Source organism: Ananas comosus, linkage group 3, assembly GCF_001540865.1.
Source record: "Ananas comosus cultivar F153 linkage group 3, ASM154086v1, whole genome shotgun sequence".
Lineage (NCBI taxonomy): Eukaryota > Viridiplantae > Streptophyta > Magnoliopsida > Poales > Bromeliaceae > Ananas > Ananas comosus.
In genome coordinates, this window is record NC_033623.1 from 1,127,162 (window position 1) to 1,148,422 (window position 21,261).

Here is a 21,261-nt window from a genome sequence, read left to right on the forward strand (position 1 = left end):
TAAGATGAAATGAACATTACAACTTGGGCTCCTTATACTCTTTGTTTGGTCTATCCCAGCCCTCATTTTTGAGTTTCATTTTCTTTGTTGTTTGGAATGCAAGTGTCATATGTGAACCCTTGTTTGCCTTCTGAATGATGTTTCAGAACCTGAAATGGGAAAACAACTATATAATTTACATGATCATGTAACTAATTCACTAAGTCATTCAACCAGTGATATCACAATTTTGTAATACACACAAATTGCAAGAGGATACTATAGAACATATACGAAATGAGAAAAATCTAGGAACAAATAAGTGGATATCTGTCATATACTAGCATTTAACATACTAGTTTATTTTGGTCTTGGTTGCTATGAGGTTTATTTGTCTCCTAAGTTGGTGTATTGAGAAGAAGTAGGAAGTGGAGCAGAAGACAAACCAAAAGAAAGTTAGCTGATATATCACTGCATATAATGGCTTAGATTTTTGTGTTATATCAGGAAAATTCGTCTGGTTAAGAAGCGCCAAATTAAGTGAGTCAATAACATCTGTTGACATTGGGTGCACGGTGCAAACTCGCTGTCCTTTATTTTTTCACTCAGCTACTTTCTGCATTACCTATCGTAAAGCATCTATTGTGATATGTTGAGCCTTAGTGATTCAACTTCTGTAATTTGAGAATTGTGAGAACCAGAATCTTCTTCTAACTAGTGTGTGAATTATATTATTGTCATGATGTAGTATGCTACACAAAATTGTAATTTATACATTATGCAAATGTACTGCCCAAGTTCAGTTTTCAGAATTTATACTCTTCTTTGATCTGCAATTACATCTATGTCGTGTATTCATTTTTTTGGAAGTGCTATGCCGTGCTATTGTTACGTTCATGAAACGACCTTACTCTCTATTTAATATTTTTGTATAATCCTTTGCTAAGCAGACGAAGAAGGTAGCAGGAAAAATTGATTACACTTATGGTTTACTACTCTCGACATTTGACAGTCTCATCTTGGGAGCTCCATCAAGATTATCGTGGTGCACGAAAGAAACATTCGAATGGTATATTACATGCTTATCCTGTTTATAACAAGGTGTTTACTTTTCTTTTTTCTTTCGTGAAATTTACTGATTTAAAACTCATCTTTGGTGCTTATTAGTCGCATCTTTGGAGGTGAGCAGGATTTAGAAAGAAAAAGTTTCCAGTGCTAGCAGCACTCGCAGAACTGCTGCGAAGGATCAACACACTGAAGAACATTAAGGAAGACATCCTTGCCACAGGGTATGCAGAGTCTGGAATCGGGCTGGAACTCATACTCATCGCGAGCTCGATCAAGCAATTCCTGGAACAAGGGGTGCTCAAGGTAGGAAAGCCTAATAACGTACCTCTTGCACTCCTCTCCCACATACACTACCATGTGACCCTTGGGGACGTCTTTTGGAATAGTAGTTTGCTCTTCCTCTTTACTATTCAGAAGAGACCTCTCTAACTTATTATACCGACTTGTGGAGGTTGAGAACTCGTGGCGCATCTTCTTCCACTTCTTCAGGAAAGCCTTGAGGAATCTCCCCTTTAGTATCTTCATTGGTTCTAGTGGTGAGTTGAAAATAGTGTGGAGCCAATGAGGAATGACATGTGCTTATATACTGTAGGGGAGCCATGGTCTTGGAGCGGTTGCATGAATTAGATAAGATGATTGATGTTAAATCCTACCATGCACCGGGAGCACCACATCAGTTGCGCACCACCCAATGAGATGTCGTGCTTCCCATCTCATACTTCGGACCTCACCGCAGGGAGTTGTAGCATTTTCTTGATCTAGAAATTATTCTCTGTAAGAGTGAGTTGGACGATTAGATTGAAACATGAGGAATGGTGGTGCATGGCTGGCAGGGTGCACCAGGTCCAGATGATATTTTCTCGGTTAAACATAGCTAGAAGTGAGCTTTAAATCCTCTTGATCCATGTTAAAGGTTAAATGGCATGTAAGGTGCTTATCAAGTGATTTTACTCAAAGCATTAAATGGGTATTCTCGGATGATTGGTTGGATGGGAGGTCCAATGGGATATATATATATATATATATATATATATATATATATATATATATACTAATTTTGTTTTTATTTTCTCTTTTAATAGCAGGTAAGCTGTACGAAACTGTATGGAATGGTACAATGCGCCCGATGGATAGGAGCAATCTCTTTCCAAATGGATTGGCTCTCGAAGCGAAACTGAGCATATTACTGCTCCTCGAAGTTCTCAAAGTTGTTGACACCACATCATTGGTAGGGGGGGCCAAGGATAAGGTTTCCGGAAAGGAATAGAAGAGGATGGGAGGACTCATTCATTGGATTGGGTGCTGCATTCAATTTCGGAGGGAGGTGAGAGCATTACTTCTTCTGATGCTTCAAACACACTTGGCTTATTCAGTCCACATTTTGTATTCAATTTTGATTCGGCTGCTGATTAAGTTGAAACCAAACCTACTTTTTCACGAGATTAGTAGTTGTTAATGTTACTGTCTCAGTCATCGAAAAATAGGAAGTATGGTTTATTAATATTCGAAGTCCCTTTAATGGCAGCTACAAAGATAAGACTGTAATAGTAACTAAAGTGGATACATTGAACTTTTCGAACCTCTTGTGCTCTTTGTAAATGTTAGATTCTGAATGAGAAAAGCAGTATACTTTGAAATCTTGTGCTTTGGCTTCTTGAATAGATGGTTGATAACTTGATTGCTTATATGATTAGTCTATAATTCAATGATTAGTTGATTATTTATACAGTGAGTTCATGTTGGTTGATGACTTGTTCTTGGTAGAATGTTTTTCGTGAATACACTTGAGTTAATATATAATCCTTTTTGTTGTAGTTAAAAACTAATCCTGTAATATTGAAGAAAGAGTCGAAGTACATAGAACTATAGATAATTTGTGTCTCGTTCCAACCGATCAATTTAATGAATTATTGAGGAGGCAAGATGAATTAAATCAGTGTCCTTGTGAATTTTAACAACTATCAAATTAAAATTCTCCATGTCACCATGTTAGTAAAATGGTCTCATTCAAATTCTCAGGCCTTTTTACGTAAGCTGCTGTGACACCTTCTTACAAGTTTTCTCTTGGCTATTATAATTACCACTCTACCTATGAATTAAATCACTGTCCTCTCAAAATGGTATAGAAGATGTAAGTGGGTATGGCTTTTTTTTTTTTTTTTTTTTTTTTTTTTTTTTTTTTTTTTTTTTTTTTTTTTTTTTTTTTTTTTGAGAGAGAGAGAGAGAGAGAGATATTTGCTACCCGTTTTGTTTATTTTATTTAGAAGTAAACTTAGCTGGAAATGTGAATCAACTAGAATTCGAACTTAGGACCTCGGATACCAACCACCAAGCTCTTTGCCACTTGCGCTGGTGATGGTCGGTGTAAGTAGGTATGGCGTTGCTCTTTGGTTTTTCTATAACAAGTGTGTATTAATCTTTTGTGGATTCTAAATGGTCGAGATTTGTTGGAGGAAATGCCGGAAAACTTCTTATTATTCATTACTAGTTAACTTAATTATAACTAAACTGATCAGTAGATAGATGTGCAGTAAGTTTCTGTACACCAGGTTGTAGAAAATTTGCTCCCTTTTCAAATGCCAGCCCATTTTGACCTGCTCCTAAAACGGATGTGTTGGAACTCAGTTTGCATTGGAACAAGGCCCAGGCCCAGGATTACTTTTCGGAACCTGTGTTAATTGGGCTTCTCATGGGGGTTCCCTGGGCTCATATATTCAGCTTGGCCTGTTTAGTTTCTCTACATGAAGGAATAGAGGATACTAGTTACTACTATAACCTTATATTAGGGTAGTGTCGTGGTGAACGGTCATGCTTTGGATACCCAAGAAGATCCTTTCAGGTGTTTCTGATGAGTTACTAATCTGCTGACATAGGCGAGTACTGACTCATCAATAATATTAGAGAAGAACTTCTGGCGAAATAAAGCGGGGCACTGATGCCGGTACTTTTACTTACAGGTGGCATTAAAGGTCTCCTGAAGAGTCTCCAGCGTGTGTGGATTGGCTTTTACATTACAGACCAATACATCAGGTGATACAGAAACATAGAGGTGGCATGTCTCCATTTGTTCCTGTTGAACAAAAGGCTATAATGAAATAGGATAAGATGTTGATCTTGGATGTTCAGAGGTGTGAGGGCAATAATGCAAACTCCTCTATCAGGGTAAGAGGGTCCAATAATACTACTATAAATGGCCACTATTTTTCTTAGGGCCTACAATGCCCAAGGGCTTTAAATGCTGTGGCATATCCATGTCATCATTTTTTTTTTCTTTTTTTTTTTTCTGGTGAATTTTTTCCCTTTTTTGTTGTCATTAGAGCCTTGTGGTAGGTAGGTAAAAGCAATCAAATTGGTGGGTAATTATCAATCAATGGTTCCACCAATTTTGCCTCTTGATGTTGTAGCAAAGGGACAAGTTACTTTTTAAAAGAAAAAGAACATGACATCCTGTATGAAAACATTAGTGGATTACATAAGTTCATGTCACAAAAATAAAAGAAACCCACAAATTTTTCATGGATAATGTTCAGTAAACAGAAATTATAAGCTTTACTGGGAATAAAATAGAGATTAATTCGAGTATAATTGCAAATGTTAAAAGTGTTAGGATTTGGTTAAATTTGTAGTTAATCCTAGTTGGATAAGAATTAATATTTAAATCTATTGGAGTTAAATTAAAATTTAAATATTAATTACAGTATGAATCTAACTAGATTAGAATAAATATTTAAATCTATTGGAGATAAATCAATTAAGAAAATTATTGGAGTAGGAATCTTTTTTCGACTAGGATTCGTGTACGTTTTAGAGGATGCATTGTAAAAGCACGTTTTGGGATGTTTTTGGAGTAGAGAGTACAGTGAGAGAGAATGCTTTCTTAGGTGAAACCATACCAGGAGAGAAAGTAATGGTTGCGTGCACTAGGTGCATGCGTGCATGTGAGAGAGAAAAAGAAAGAGTTGTCTTCTTTGTGGGTTTATAGAAGACGAGAGAAGGGTAGGAGAGATTCAAGAAAGAGGGCTCGGATTGTAGTTACTCTATGCAGAAGAGTAGTCAGGTGTAATCTTATCTTATTTAATGAATCTTATTTTATCCGCATATTTTATGTTTTGATTTTTCTTTCTTTTGTGATTATATCAACTTTTGTTGAGGAGACGGATTTATGATAAAAACTCGATTCGACAACGCCTCCGTTGCGGAATCCCAACAATCGGTACTGGATCAACAACAGTCGATATCGGAGCGAATTGCGGATTCACAAAATCCGGTACCGGGGTGAGTACCGGATTCCCAACAAAAAGTACAAAGTTTTAAGCAATAAACAAATAAATGGTCCTATTTGCGTCTCTTAAGCATTACCAACTAACTGATTGATGCAATCCTCATTTGTTTCAACTAAGAATCGACGTGGAATCATCATTTTTTTCAAGAAAATATTGGATGCTTAAGCAATGCTCACTACTAAGCTTCAAACACCTAATAAAGAGAATTTTGTGATCTCTAATTAATGAATCACTTGAAGATTTGTTGTTACATACCAACAAAGTTAAGGTTTATGCGGGCATACCTAACATCCCTTTATCTTTACTTTTCTTTCTTCTTCTTACATGTTATCATGGTGACACATGACATAAAATGAAAAGTTGTGTGATTACCTAAGAAGTCACATTGCAAAACTCATGGCAATTTTTGTCTTTGTTTAGATGATTGGTTTTGAGACAAATGCACATGGACAAAAGTACCACAAGAAGAGAGAAAAAAAAAAAAATCATGGGACTAAAATATTGTGTTGATTGTTTAAGCTAAACAAAACAGAGCTGCTTGTATTTGCAATATCTCATGAGAAAGATATACCAGCTACAGTTCTAAAAGTTATAAGATATGTTTGTTTATGGGCAACTGCTTTTTTTTTCATATTAGGTTTGTTTGATCATCTCTTATTACTAAAAAAAGAATAAGATAAAGGCAAACGTTATGCATGCGTAAATATGAAAAACTCTTTTCATGTAAGGTTCTACTTTGCTCCACTATAAATGTACTGTTGTTTGATGAAATGATATATAAATAGTGATATTAGAAGAATAGCTATAATATTAGAATATTTTAAATAACTTATCCGTAGTAGAATCAAAAACACTTTGAATACTTAAAATCTCATTTTACCCGTCGGGTTTTTGTGAGATGTTCTATTACTATTTCTAAAAATAAAAGTAAAAGTTGGACCAAACAGTTACTTTGTGTCCGCGATTATTTAGTTCAATAATTTAAAGATTGCTTTCTCAGGCATTTGGAAAAGTGAAGTACTTGATTAGTACAGCACATTTTTGATAAAAATGGCATCTTATCAACTAAAACAGTAAAAGTAGCTAAATGCTTTGTAAGAGGCCACTACATATAATGCACATCTTTTTCATGGTGGGTTATTGAGTCATTCCACTTAGGAACAATTAGTCCAGTTTAAACTCTAAAAGTTTAATTAAACCAGTTTGAACTTTTGAAGGTCACATACAAAGCCTTGTAGAGCAATTTTTCTTTTTCTTTTTTTTTAAAAAAAACTATTAGAGCAGAGAGTATTGATTAATTATTAGTTATAACAAAAAAATATATGGTTGATGAAATAGTGAGGGAAAACTTCAAAAACCTCCTATGTGGTTTCATACATTATCGCTTTAGCACCCTGTGATTTAAAGTGTATCAAGTTAGTATTCTGTGGTTTTTCACTTTATCACTTTAGTACCATGTGGTTTAAAGTGTATCAAGTTAGTACCCTGTGGTTTTGCACTTTATCATTTTAGTACCTTGCGGTTTTAATTTTGTATCAAGCTAGTACCCTGTGATTTTTAAATCACAGGATACTAAAGTGATAAAGTGCGAAACCACAGGATACTAAAGTGATAAAGTGCAAAACCACAGGGTACTAACTTGATACACTTTAAACCACATGGTACTAAAGTGATAAAGTGATAAACCACAGGGTACTAACTTGATATATTTTAAACCACAGAGTACTAAAGTGAAAAAAAATGAAACCACAAAGGGGGTTTTTGAAGTTTTCCCTGCTAGGGATTAGCTTGCGTGAAATGTACGAATCCGTCTCAATCGGATTAATCACCAGTCAATTAGTAGAAGAGAAGCTATTTTCAAATACATGATGCTCAATCACCCTCACTATAAGAAACCTCACCTCAAAATTCAAATCAAGGAGGAAATTATACAAATTGTCGCTTCCCGGAAATTTTAAAAATTAAAGAAAACGGATTATCGTTTTCGTTTCGAATAAGTGTATAAATATTAATAACTATGGTAGCTCTTTTGAACAAATCATTTCACATTAAATAAAGCCATCGAGAGAACATATGTAGTGTGAGTATTTTTCTTATAATCACCTAAATGATCTTCTAGGCCTCAAAGGAAAATCTGACCAGTTAAACCTACGGTCAATCTGAAGAAAACTATTAAAAAAATTAAATAGTTATATTCAAACAATACTTTTTATATAAATCATAGATTTCCAATAATCATATAATTAAGTTTTTTTTTTTTTGAGAGAGAAAGATAGCATGCTACCCGCTTCGTTTATTTCATTTAAAAATAAACTTAGCTGGAAATATGAATCAATTAAGATTCGAACTTGGGTTTCGGGTACCAACCACCAATCCCTTTTGCCACCTGCGCTAGGGACGGTCAATATATAATTAAGTTAATCATGCAATTTTGTCCCCACAATGTATATATAATTATACATTCATGAGTTGTTCCAAATAGTTCCTTTCCCTATTTAAGATTTCTCACAAGAGCCTCTTGAAACTGTTTCCAAACTGTGGGGTACACTCAAATTATTGTAACCACTCACCAAAAACCCTGATCTAATAAATTGGGAGGATAAGTAGGAAAACCAATATCCCCTAACATTTAATGGATATATATTGTTGTTTTGGGGCCACTCAATATTTACTTATCCATACATATATATGTCATTCAATTTTAGGATGGAGGAGAGGATACAAATATCATGTGAGCTTTTAGGTGTGAGATTACAAGATAAGGGACTTTGGCTTAGGTAGGTAAAATAGGTAAGATGTGATGTTATGACATAGAATATGGGCTTGGTCTAATTTCTGAAAAAGTAATTTCTGAAAAACTAATTTTGGTTTGGAGAAGTGATTTTGGTTAAAAGCTGTAGAGCGTTTGGCTGAGTTTAAATAAAAGCGATTTTTCTGAAGTGATTTTTAAAAGCAGTTTGGCAAAATATTTTTGATGTTTGCATAAATTAATATTTTAACTAAATTTTATTTCAAAATAATTTAAAATTTAAATTTAAAATTGAATTAAAATTAAAATTTGTAAATTTCAAAATTGTACAAAATTTAAAATTTGATATTGTAATTTAAAAAATAATTTAATAATTTTAAATTTTAAATTTAAAATTTAAAATTTAAAATTTAAAATTTAAATTTAAAATTTAAAATTTAAAATTTAAAATAAAATTTAAAATTAAAATTTAAAATTAAAAATTTAAAATTTAAAATTTAAAATTTAAAAAAAATTTAAAATTAAAATTTAAAATTTAAAATTTAAATTTAAAAATATAAATAATTGTGAAATTTAAAATATAAAATTTTAATATTAAAAATGTAAATTTAAATTTAAATTTCAAAGTTCAAATTTAAAATTTTAAATTTAAAATTTAAATAATTATGAAATTTAAAATTTAAAATTTAAAATAATTATGAAATTTAAAATATAAAATTTAAATTTGAATATTTAAAATTTAAAATTTAAAATTTGTATATTTAAAATTAAAATTTGAATATTTAAAATTTAAATTTAAGAATTTGAAATTTATAATTTGAAGATTAAAACTTGTAATTTAAAATTTAAAATTTTTAAATTTTTAAATTTAAATTTTAAATCTAAAATGTGAAAATTTTAAATTTTATCTTAAGTTTTAAATTTGAAATTTGAATTTTAAAATTTGAAAATTTAAAATCTAAAATTTGAGATTTAAAATTTGAAATTAAAATTTAAAATTTAAAGTTTGAAATCTATTTTTTAAATTTTAAAATTTAAAAGTTAAAATTTAAAAATTCAAAAATGAAATGAAATTAAAATTTAAAATTAAATTTAAATTTAAACATTAAATTAAAATAAAAATAAAAATTTGAAATTTCAGTCTAAAATCAGAATCAGATTTCAAGAAGCAGTTTTTTTCTGCTTCTGATTCTGGTTGCTTCAAAATCAATTTTCTGATTCTGAAAAGCAGAATCAGATTTAAAAAATAAGGTTGCCAAACACTCTATTGAATCAAAAATCACTTTTCAACTCAAATTACTTTTTAAAAGCTAGGCCAAACACCCCTATGTTTCCAGTTACTAACTTTTTTTCTGCGCTTCAAAGAGAATCATAATGCTAATTATTCTGCATTGAGAAAGAGAATTCTTCGTGAAAATTTGATTCTTTGCTATTAGAAAAGTCGTGCTATACATCAAATATTAATGCTATGAAAGAGGTAAAGTCTTTGCTCGGAAAGAAAAAATAAAAAAAGAAGAAAGAAAGGAGAGAGAAGAGGGAAAATTTTAAAAAAAATCAAAAGAAATTTAAGCAGAAGGATAAATTTTATAAGATGTTAGAAGTTTAGAAGTGTATGACTTAAAATTTGGAGAGATATATAGGTTATTTACTTATGTTCAAACTTTAGAAGGCGTTTCAACATTTTTTCCTTTTTGCACAAAAATTGAGAAATATATCGAGAACTTCTCTCTATTTCTATGTTACTATGTACATGCATGATACGTTTTCAAAGAGTAATCAATAGAGTTTTAGAACTTGAGAGAGAACTGTTTTCTAAAACATGGCACAGATCACACAAGCATATGGTACTTTAGTAATTAAACCAAGCTAAAACTGTGATTTAGGTCATGTTTACAGCTACTTAGATCGACGACTGCAATAGTCAAATAAATAAATCATGTTTAGAACTTTATTAACAGGTAAATACAGGTATTTTAGTTAGTTGCATGTCCTTAATTATTCAACTGTGTGTGTGGTTGTAACATGCACTTTAAATTTGTGTCGTACAAGGGTGCACAGTAGATCCACTTTCTCAAACAGTATGTTTCACTTTTGCATACACAAAAGGCCAATTTATGTCACATTACATGGTACTATATATATAGTCTTGGTATATAAAACCACTTAGCCTCTATCTTTCACAGCTTTGGTTGGTTGGTTGAATTTTCTAGTTTGGATAAATGTTATTTGAGGTGTCATTAAGCCATTATCTTTGTAACATGAGGTTAACTAACTCTAGTTAGTTGACATAGAGTTAGTTAGGTTCTAGGGTTGAAAAGGTCAGGAGAAAGGATATGTGTTGGTCCCTTATCACAATTGTGCTTTTTCTCATTTTGACAAGGGATTGATGCATCATGTGTTGTTGGGTGGTAGAGAAAGGATCGACATGGAGTAGTCCAAATATCTCAATCCGTTAATATCAATCAATGCAGAGATAATGAGGTTTTATAAGGGTTTGATGGGCTTGGAAGCTTGTAAGACTATGTAGGAAGAGGACATTATTATAAGAAGTTAAAATTTAACCAAAAAAAAAAAAAAGAACAAAAAGAACAAAAAAAAGAGAGGAAAGAAGTCGCGCCATGTGGCAAAAGGCCTTCCCTTTTTTGTGGAGAGAGAGAGTGAGAGATAGAAGTTGCGCCATGTGGCGAAAAAGGGTTTCTTCTTCTTCTTTTTTTCCTTTTTTTTTTTTTTTTTTTTTTTTTGTGGAGAGAGAGAGAGAGTAAGAAGTAGTGCCATTTGGCGAAAAGGGTGTCGCTTTTTTTTTTTGTGGAGAGAGAGAGAGAAACGTGGTAAGTTATTAGTTTCGAACTTACGTTCTCAAGTACTAACCATCAGGCATTTAATCAATTATACAAGCTACAATCGGTGGAGTTGGGACATAAATGCATGGAGATGTGCTTCCTTTGTTTCAGATGGTATTGCTGTACTCACCATCTTAATTTCACTAGTATGATCTGCACGACATGCTTTTTAATAATAAAATTTGGTGAAAGTTTCTTACTATATGCATTAACACTTTTATTTACGAGCCTGAACAAAACCTAAGAAATGCACTAAAAATCAAATCAACGATCGATATTACCTTCTTTTTAATCTTAAAATATTCTTAGGGTGCATTTGGTTTGGATTATTCTGACAGAATTACAAATAATTCTGTCAATATTACTGTGTTTGGTTCATCCGTTATGTAATCAGGTCAGTAATATTGCAAGATTATACAGAAAATATTACCGAAAGGAGGGGTATGCAAATTGGATTAGTAAAGGTGGTTAATATTGTATGTTCTATAAAATTATAAGTTACCCCTCCAACTATCGAAATCCTTTCAATACATCATTTTAAAAGTTTTAATTTAAAATTTTGAATTGTCAACTTTTAAATTTTAAAATTTGAATTTTAATTTTGAATTTTCAAATTTAAAATTTAAAATTTAAAATTTTAAACTTCAAATTTAAAATTTTAGATTTTAGATTTTAAATCTAAAATTTAACTAAGGGCAATTTTGAAATAAACTATGTTTTAGTGTCAAAATTACTGAATTTTATAAACTGAACCAAATATAATAATATTATAAATACTGCAATCAAGTAGTACATTATTGTATTAAACCAAACGCGTTAATGTAGCATCAGTAGTAATCTTATTTAAAAATTCAAGATATCTGGATATATCGAAATACTCTGTAATATTATATACGCCAAACCAAACGCGCCCTTAAGAAACAAATCATAACTCTAACAAGCTAAGTTTATTTCTAAATGAAATAAACGAAGCGGGTAGCGTGCTATCTATCTCCCTCAAAAAAAAAAGAAAAAAAACAAAAATGAAGGATATTGATTAGTTGGTTGGCCCTGCAAGCATGTGCATATCTTGGTGGCTTCTCAATCACTCCCACTAACAACCAAGTGTAATACCCATTGGAGACAAATAGGGATGCAAATGGATCCGGATTGGTGGAGCTTCGCCCCGATTCGTCCCGAATGGGATGGTAAGTGGGAACAAAAAATATAAAAAAATATAACCCGCCCTGAATCCCCCCCGATCCGCCAAGTAAATAGAGCAGGAGGCGGGAGACTCTTTTCTTCCTTCAATCTATCCCGATCCGTTAAAAATTCGCTCCCGTCCCGATCCGCCCCGAATGGAGCGGTAAGTGGGAGCCAAAAATAAAATGAAAAGTAACCCCCCCCGAATCCGCCCCGCCCAGATAAAAAATAGAGTGAAAGATGGAGAAACTCTCCCGCCTCCGGATCCATCCCGTTTGCATCCCTAGAGACAAAGTTAAGAAAAGAAATAAGCATGGGACAAACTCCATAGGGCAAAAGACCACAGAGGAGGGAGTATTTTGATTTAAAAATGTCTTCTCACCTCATTTGGAGACAAAAAGTAAAAAAAAAAATTGCATAGCCATGTTCATTTCCTATTTATATATTCTCTTGGAAAAGCCTCAACACATGGAACAAAGAGGATATGTTAGACAACTTGCCACTTGCAATGTGTGTGTCCCCTTTCTTTCTACTATTTTCTTTATTCTATTTTAAAAGTATTTTTAATAGGGCATGGGGAAAGCAAAAAAAATCAACCAACAAGTTACGTGTCACTTTGACTCTTTGAATAGAACTTATATATATAGTAGAGTTACTATACTAGTATAGAGCCATTCGTACTCATAAGTTATTTTCTGTTGGAATTTTTGAATCGACGATCTACACCGCTAAACATGATCTATAGTATTTGAAACTTTTAGAAAATAAATTTCGTAATTTTTCGAAATCATTATAAAGTCTATATATCAAGCCAGTATAAAATGAATAGTCAAAATCGAACGACATCCTAAAATGGATGATCGGATCCTTCAATTTAAGATCAGAGTTATTGATTTTTATTTAGATAGTGAATAGAATTTTCTATCAAAAGTTTAACTTATTCCGACTCTTTTACACCTAGTAAACTAACAAATATCTCATACCGGCCGTTAAAAATTGTCAATTTTTTAGCTTTTGATCGTAAGGTAAATGATATCAAAAAATTATAAAATTTGATTTCTATAGAAGTTTTAAATGTTCTAAATGATGTTTAACGGTATAGATCGTCGATTCGGAAGCTCTGTCATAAAAAATAACTTATGAGTACGAAGGCGATCGTACTCATAAAAATATAGTAACTGGACTCTCTCTCTCTCTCTCTCTCTCTCTCTCTCTCTTTATTTCAATTCAATCCTATATCTTTGTTACGTTTAATTTTGATTTCGATTTTGTTAGCTCATCAGATTCATATTTACTTTTTAGGCTGAAGAGGTCCATCATCCTCTTATTTTTAATTTTTTTAAAACTCTAAATTACATAATTGGTTTTGGATGAAGGTAAAAAATAAGTAAAGATGTTGTCCTATATATACGGCTATACCCTAAAATTGAGAAATATTTAATTACCGTTAGCATGTGATAACTCTATTTTCGCGTAAACTCTCTAAGCGATAACTCTGTCTTATAATTTCTAATATTTTATAGATCATGCAAAATAAGAGAACGAATAAATTGTGAAGGATTATTAGAAGATGTGACAGGTGATACAATTTTTCATCAGCTAAAGCCCGTTTGTTTTGGTGTAAGTGGAGTGATGGAACTCAAGTTCCATCACTTCCATTATTTGTTTTGGTGTAAGTGAAAATTATAATGTAACTCAAGTTATGTTAGAGCTCCACTTCACCTACTCTCGACTTCCGGCTCTAAAGTACCGAACTCGACTTCCACCACACTCAACCTTTTCTAAACAATTTATTAAACAGTAAAACCTAAACTCTACTTTCTTTATAATGGGTTAGAATTACCTTATTTATAATAAATTAAGATTATCTTTAAATAATAATAAAAAATTTAATTATATAATAGGTTAAATTTTATAGTAATAAATTTATTACTATATTTAGGAGATAATGGGATCCACTTACTTACATCAAAACAAACAACGGAACTCAAAAAACTAATTTTACCAACACCAAGTTACATCAAAACAAACAGCAGAAGTGATTGAATTTAACTTTCAGTGATACGAGTTACGTCAAAACAAACAACAGAAAAATAATCACACTTCAGGAAAACTCAAACACCACTACACTTGACTTACGTTGAATCTACAAATTCGTCAATCCAAACGCCCAAGCAGATAAAAATGCATTTTCTATTATTTCCATCCTAGTGAAGAGAAAAGAAATATAAATAGCATGCATTATAGGGTACCACTTGCACATTATATATATAAATATATATATATAGGAAGAAGAGTGTATCTAAGCTAAAGTACAAGTGCATATGATTCTTAGAAAAATATCCAAAGAATTAAGAATATGAATAAGTATCCTTTAGTAGAATAAGAATATTTGGGATATCCCTGTTCCTAGCTAGTGGGTGTTTGTTTGGATAATGGAGATATTTTAGCAATGTCACCATGATATAAAAAATAATAAACTAATGCATTGGAGTAAGTTTAGAGAAACAACATAAAATAATGCAGCTATAACTTTCATATATATATATATACCACTTCAAGATTCATGTTATCACTTATTGAGAATAATAAAAGCTAAATTGTATGTAGATTTCTCCTCAAATATATATGGGGTATTTTGAGTATTTCTTTGCCTTTTATATTTTTGAGAATTGATTGACTTTGTGAGTGATAAATTTTATTAAATTCATTGCTAAGATTTTTAATCAAATACAACTAAAAAAAATAAAAGTCTAAGGCTAAAATAACTCAAATAAGAGAAAAATAGAAGCTGTTGGGATGCTAATTAGAAAAAAAAATATAAGTCCAATTTCAAAATGTAGAATAGTCAGGGAGGCATTAATATATTATTTTTTTCCCTTTTCAAAGCTAACAATCTCATGATCTCCAACATAAATATTTGGATGTCGGAATAAATATCTAACAATAATTAGGGTTGAAAGTTAGGAGTTTAATATTTCCACCTTGAAAATAATGTTGGGATTCATGACTTGTTATAATAGTATACTTGAAAAATCTTAAAATTTACGACTTGTTAAAATAGTATATTTTACTTATAAGATGATTTATTCTATTGTAGAAAAAATGCTAAATTATAAAAAGTTTCATTACACTTTACGTTCGATCTCAATTATCCATGTACTAAAATTGCATCAATTATTACCCTACATTTTGGCATAATTTCAAATAGATTAAAAATATTTAAAAATTCGGCAAATTAAGATATAAAACTTTACTAAAACGAGTTGATCTATTATATTATTCCACATCTCAAAATATATGCCATTTCCAATTCAAAACATATAAAAAAATTTAGATAAATAAGATCTTTTCTTTTGCTAATGCTGTCAAAATTGATAGTTTACCGAGCAGTTTATTAAATTTGTACGATCAATTGTATTGCTTATCGATAACTTTATCAGTAAATCTATTTTTACAAAATTTTACAATTGAATTTAATAATTACTCTAAATTTAAATTGCTAGACTATAATAAAAAAAGGATAATACCTAATACGTCCTTTGAAACTTTAAAATATTTTATTTATTTATAGAGAATCAAAATATTTTTATTAATTTTAAAAATTTCTTCTCAAAATTTATTAAATAAAATTAAATTTTTAAAAAATATTTTAATACTTTTAGAATAAATTAAAAAATTGTAAATAATGATTTACATAATTTTTTAAAATTTTTAATATAGAAGGGTGATTAAAAGAAGGGATTTTGAACTCTCTGAACGTCTATATTTTGGTATTCTGTTTTGTTCAGCTTCTTGTCATTTTTTACTAATGAAAATTTAGTTTTTCTTTGAAAAAAAAAAGAGAAAAAAGAAGAAGAAGAAGGGAAGTGCTTTTCCAATTAAAAAGGAACTAATGCGGCATCTAGCCTTATTGAGAAAAAAAATTTCCAATCTAGCCTTCTTCTTAAAAAAAATTCCTAATCTAGTCTTTTTTTGATGGATTAGAAAATAAAAATGACTTAAGAGCATATTTATATGTTAATTAGGAGAGAGAAAAATTTTCTCTCTCTTTCCTCTCAATTAATTCTTATAATAATAACAATAATTAAAAATTAATATTTAATATCATTATTATTGAATGATAATTTTATTATTATTATTATTATTACTAGTATTTAGTACAAGTGGTAAATCACTTGGTGGTCGGTATTTGAAGTTCTGAGTTTGAATTATTATTATTCCAGCTAAATTTATTTCTAAAAAAAATAAATGAAGAGGATAGCATCATGCTATCTTTCTGAAAAAAAATATTAAATAATAATAATAATAATACTAATTATTAAATATTAATTTTTAATAAATAATATTATAACAAAAATTAATTATTTTTAAATATTAGTAGGGTTGGGAGGAGAGAGAGAAAAAAATTTCTCTCTCCTAGTTAGCATATAAATACTATTAAAGTTATCTTTTATTTTCTAATTATTAAAAGAAGGGTAGGTTAGAAATTTTTTTTAAAAGATGGCTAGGTTGGGAATTTTTTTTTCTAATAAGGCTGTACATGACATTAGTTCATTAAAGGCAGCGTTTGGTTAGGAAATAGGGATAGAAATAGGCCCTTATCCCCCACTTTATACCCAAACGTTAATTTTTTATCCGATAATAGTAGTTCTCGGTTATCCCCACCAATACCTTCATTTTCTATATAAAATTACTTAAAATTGTTCTTATCCTCGGGAACAACCCAATCTTCATCCAAACACTATTTTTTTTATCCTCATACTTGTATTTATTCTTGTAATAGTTAATTCTTGCTTATACCTGGACCAAACGGTGCCTAAAAAGTTGGAAATCGATTTTCCCATGCAGAAAAATTGGGGCCTCGTGAGCAACGCCTCCGTAAACTTTTCCTGTTCCCGAGGTCATCGTGGTCACTGTAACGCAATAGAGAAAATAAGTGCACGGACCTATCAGATGTAACCACTTATATATCGTACGGTCAAAATTCATGACTCCCCCCGACCTTTTTCTCCCCCCCCGAAGTGTACGTAGTACTCTTGTGAAAACGAATAAACCCGGAATATGCTCCATTCCACAGAATCCGCACCACAATGAAGGCCCCCATGAAAGGTCTAGTAGTCCCATTGTAGCTTGTGCGTACACTCAAGGGATAGATTCTGTATAAACATATTAAAATAGTAATAACTACATTAATAAAAAATATAAAAAAATAAAATTATAAGAATAATAGTAAATTATATTTCTAATAACAGTGGCATTTAATCCCGGGTGGTATGTGATGTATCATAAATTCGATTCTAATTCTGTAAACCAATATTCCAATAGTAAGACATTTATTATATTATGAATTGGGAACCCACCTAGGGATGCCAATGGGTTGGGTTTGGATGGAATTTTTAAAAATCCGAATTCGAATCTGAAACCAAATTAAAACCAGTACTCGGACCTGAATCTGGCGGATTTTAAAAATTCATACCAATATCCATACAGGACCAAAAATCTGAAATCTGAACCCGGACCGGACAGGTTTTAAAAATCCATACCTTTGAATGAAGATCTAAGAGATAAAAATTATTATATATTTTATATATTATATAAATAAATAAAATAAAGTATGTATATATATAATTTATTCGGGTTCGGGTTCGAATCGGATAAATACAAAATCCATATCTGTATCCATATCCGTCGAATTTTTATTTTCTATCCCATAACCGAATCCATACTCGTTTAGCTCCAGTAAACCCGTCCCGTTCGGATTCGGGTTCGGATAATATTTCGGATATCCATACCCATTGACATCCCTAAACCCACCAAAGCCTCCCTGCGTTTGGCGGGGAGCTTTGGTGAGTCCCACCTTTTATTTTATTTTTTATTTTTTTGCCTCTCACTGACATACACTCTCTCTCTCTCTCTCTCTTATTTTTTTTATTTTTTTTCTCTCAATATTTTTTTTTATTTTTTCCTAGGACAATTCTTTTTTTATTTTTACTATAGATATATAACAAAATTAAAATTTTATCTAATTTGGAACTCAAAGAAGGCCTCCCTTATTATGGGATTGTGGGGTCCACAAATTTTTTTGAGATTTTTTTAGGATTAATTGAATAGTGTTGCCCAAACTTTCCACCATTTTTTTTTGGTTCCTATTTTTTTTTTTTTTACAATTAAGTTTTCAAACATTTTAATTTCATTGTGATAAAATAGCAATCGTTAAAAAATATTTTATAATTATCGAAATTATCATGTTATCGCCTATTTAATCTTTTTTTTCATGTCAATTTTGATTCTTAAATTTTTTATGCTTTTCACTTTAGTTCCTAAAATATATATGAATTGGAAGTCCTAAAAAAGGTCTCTCCTTATTTTGAAGGGTTATGGGGCCCACACAATTTTTTAAAAAATTATTCATACCAATTTTGATATAAATAATGTGAAACTTCAAATGAATGTCTGGATGTATGCGCAGCTTAGCTATATATTATTAGTATATTACAAGCAACTTAGGTATAAACAATATTTTTTGACAAAATAAAATTATCTAAAATTCAAGTGGAGAATTTATTATCCGTCAATTTATGTATGTTATCTCATATATAACATCCTTCAAATATTTTTAGAAAGAAATATATTTTAATTTAATTCTTTTTCTTTAATTTTAAATTATTCAATAATGAAATAAATAATATTAAAAAATATTAATACATAATAAAAAAAAATTGATGTTAATAGTTGTAATAATTTACTGTTATATTATTTTTCCGTTGCAGTGCGCCCGCGGCATCGCACGGGGCGCTTAACTAGTATACTTAATTGGTGCAGATGCTTGGGTGAAATGTCAGATTAGTATTCAGAGATAGGATCGATAACCCAATAGTAAGATACATTGTGACATTACATTTTAAAATTCAATATAGTTCTATATATGAGATATATTAAGATATAATAAGATTAGATTTGCAATAGTATTTAAATAGTGATTAAGTTCAAAAAATTAAGAGGATTAGACTTACGAGAACTAGTTCCTCTGGGAAGGCCCTTGTCAAACTATTATTTGATTTGTATAGATTACGAGGGTGGAATATGAGATTAATATTTGATACATTCCAAATAGATACGAGGTCCAAATTTAGTATGTAATTTGTTGAATATGTTATGTAACACTTCAATGGATAACAAATAAATTAATTAATATTTGTTAATGAAATTAATGAAAAATTACGAAGATACTCAGAGTATTTTAAAGATATTATTTGTAATGAAAAACACAGTAGATATACTCCATCTCTTTGGAAGTACAGAGGCAGCAAATACTAAGCCCCGTATTTTACTCGTATTTTCTTCGTATTTACATCACAGCGAGAAACGCCAAAATAAAACTCTATCTTCAGAGCACCGTATTCACAAGCGCAAGCGCTGGCAAAATAGTAAAACCAAAACGACAACAGTAGTAACCCAAAACCCAAAAACAGAGAGTTAATACGGCGTATATACGGCTTATGTACGGTAGTCATACGTCGTCTTCTTCCTCTCCCTCTTCCTCCTCTTCAGATCGCGTTCTCGCTCAGTCCCCCTCCACTCATTATCCACGGATGCCCTAAAAAAACCAAGTTATAAAAGGAAAAAAATTATTAGAAACCGAAAATAGGGGAAATTGTGGTAAATCCACATTTGGGGTAGTTATTGGGTACGCTTAGCCCGGGGATCCGATCCCGATGAGATCGGAAACCCTAGGCGAGCGAGAGCGAGAGAGAGAGAGAGAGAGAGAGAGAGAGAGAGGGGATGGATGGGGTTCGTTTGCTTACTGAGGACTTGGTCGGCGGAGAACCTTCTGGAAGGGTCCTTGCACATCATGCGGCGCATCAGGTCCTTGGCGCCCGAGGAGACCCCGGCGAAGAGCCTCGTCGGAAACCTAAGGTTCCCCCGCCGCACCGCCGCGAAGATCTCCTCCGCCGTGTCCCCCCCGAACGGCGCCGCGGCGCCCCCGGTGAGCATCACGTACATCACCACCCCCAGGCTCCACACGTCCACCTTCTCCCCGTACTCCATCCCCGCCACCACCTCCGGCGCCACGTAGTACGGCGTCCCCACCAGCCCCGCCATCGCCCCCGCCCCTCCCTCGCCGGGGACGAAGCACGCGGCCGATCCGAAGTCGGCGAGGCGGGCGCGCCGCCCCGCGCCGTCGAGGAGGATGTTGTCGGGCTTGACGTCGCGGTGCGCCACCCCTCGGAAGTGGCACGCGGCCAGCGCCGCCGCGATCTGCGCCACCACCGCCGCCGCCTCCGGCTCCGTCGCCGGCTCCCCACGCCGCTCCCGGATCCAGTCGAAGAGGTCGGGCCCCTCGCAGAGCTNACCCCTCGGCGGTGGCAAGCGGCCAGCGCCGCCGCGATCTGCGCCACCACCGCCGCCGCCTCCGGCTCCGTCGCCGGCTCCCCACGCCGCTCCCGGATCCAGTCGAAGAGGTCGGGCCCCTCGCAGAGCTCCATCACGACGTGGATCCACCCCTCGTCCTCGTACACCGCTCGCACCCCCACCACCCCGGGGTTCCCCGCCCCCGCGAGCTGCGCCACCTTCGCCTCCACCCCCGCCCCCTCCCGGTCCACCGCGTCCATGAGCCCCCCCTTCTCCACCGACTTCACCGCGTACGCCTCCCCCGTCGCCCTCTCCATGCACCTCCTCACCACCCCGAACCTCCCCCGCCCTATCTCCTCCCCGATCTCGTACTCCCTCCTCAACTCCTCACTCATCTTTTTCTCCTTTTTTTATAGCCACGGGACTCGAAAAGGGTTCGACCCAGGAATATTCCCTTCCGCATGGACGGCCCAGATCTCCCCACCCCCGATCGAACGGTTCCTTCTCCTTTCCCACTCCTAGTCCGAATCCTCCCTTCAATTCCCACATTTACCCTCCCTTCAAGCGCACGAGAATTCATTAACCGCGGGGGTACAACCGTCAAATTGTTTAATTCGCTCGCAAGCGTGGTAGTGGGTTTTATTAGTTTGTTATTAGAGTTAGGAGCGGGGAAAGCAACGAATCACGGCCGTTAGTTTAGGGGCTAGCCGATTTGGACGGCTGCGAAACTGCGGGTGCCTAAGGAGATAACGGCCTTCGGAGAGAGTAACGGACCGTTTCCGGTAACAGCGCGGCGCGTGAGACC

The 21,261-nt window shown here is 33.3% G+C and overlaps 2 protein-coding genes across 3 annotated transcripts; both read right to left on the reverse strand.

The window, feature by feature from the left end:
* LOC109707063 (auxin-induced protein 15A-like) lies at positions 1,186–1,582 on the reverse strand. The gene has a single exon (XM_020228129.1). The coding sequence runs from the start codon at positions 1,570–1,572 to the stop codon at positions 1,195–1,197; it is 378 nt and encodes a 125-aa protein (XP_020083718.1). The 5' UTR covers positions 1,573–1,582; the 3' UTR covers positions 1,186–1,194.
* LOC109707031 (phosphoenolpyruvate carboxylase kinase 2-like) lies at positions 19,341–20,862 on the reverse strand. 2 transcript variants are annotated; one of them, XM_020228077.1, is made up of 3 exons: positions 20,576–20,862; positions 19,910–20,444; positions 19,341–19,701 (listed from the first exon to the last, which is right to left on the reverse strand). In XM_020228077.1, the coding sequence occupies exons 1-3, from the start codon at positions 20,849–20,851 to the stop codon at positions 19,652–19,654; spliced, it is 861 nt and encodes a 286-aa protein (XP_020083666.1). In that variant the 5' UTR covers positions 20,852–20,862; the 3' UTR covers positions 19,341–19,651. The 2 variants fall into 2 exon arrangements, with proteins under 2 accessions (XP_020083666.1, XP_020083667.1); XM_020228078.1 differs by having other exon boundaries at positions 19,910–20,384; positions 20,516–20,862.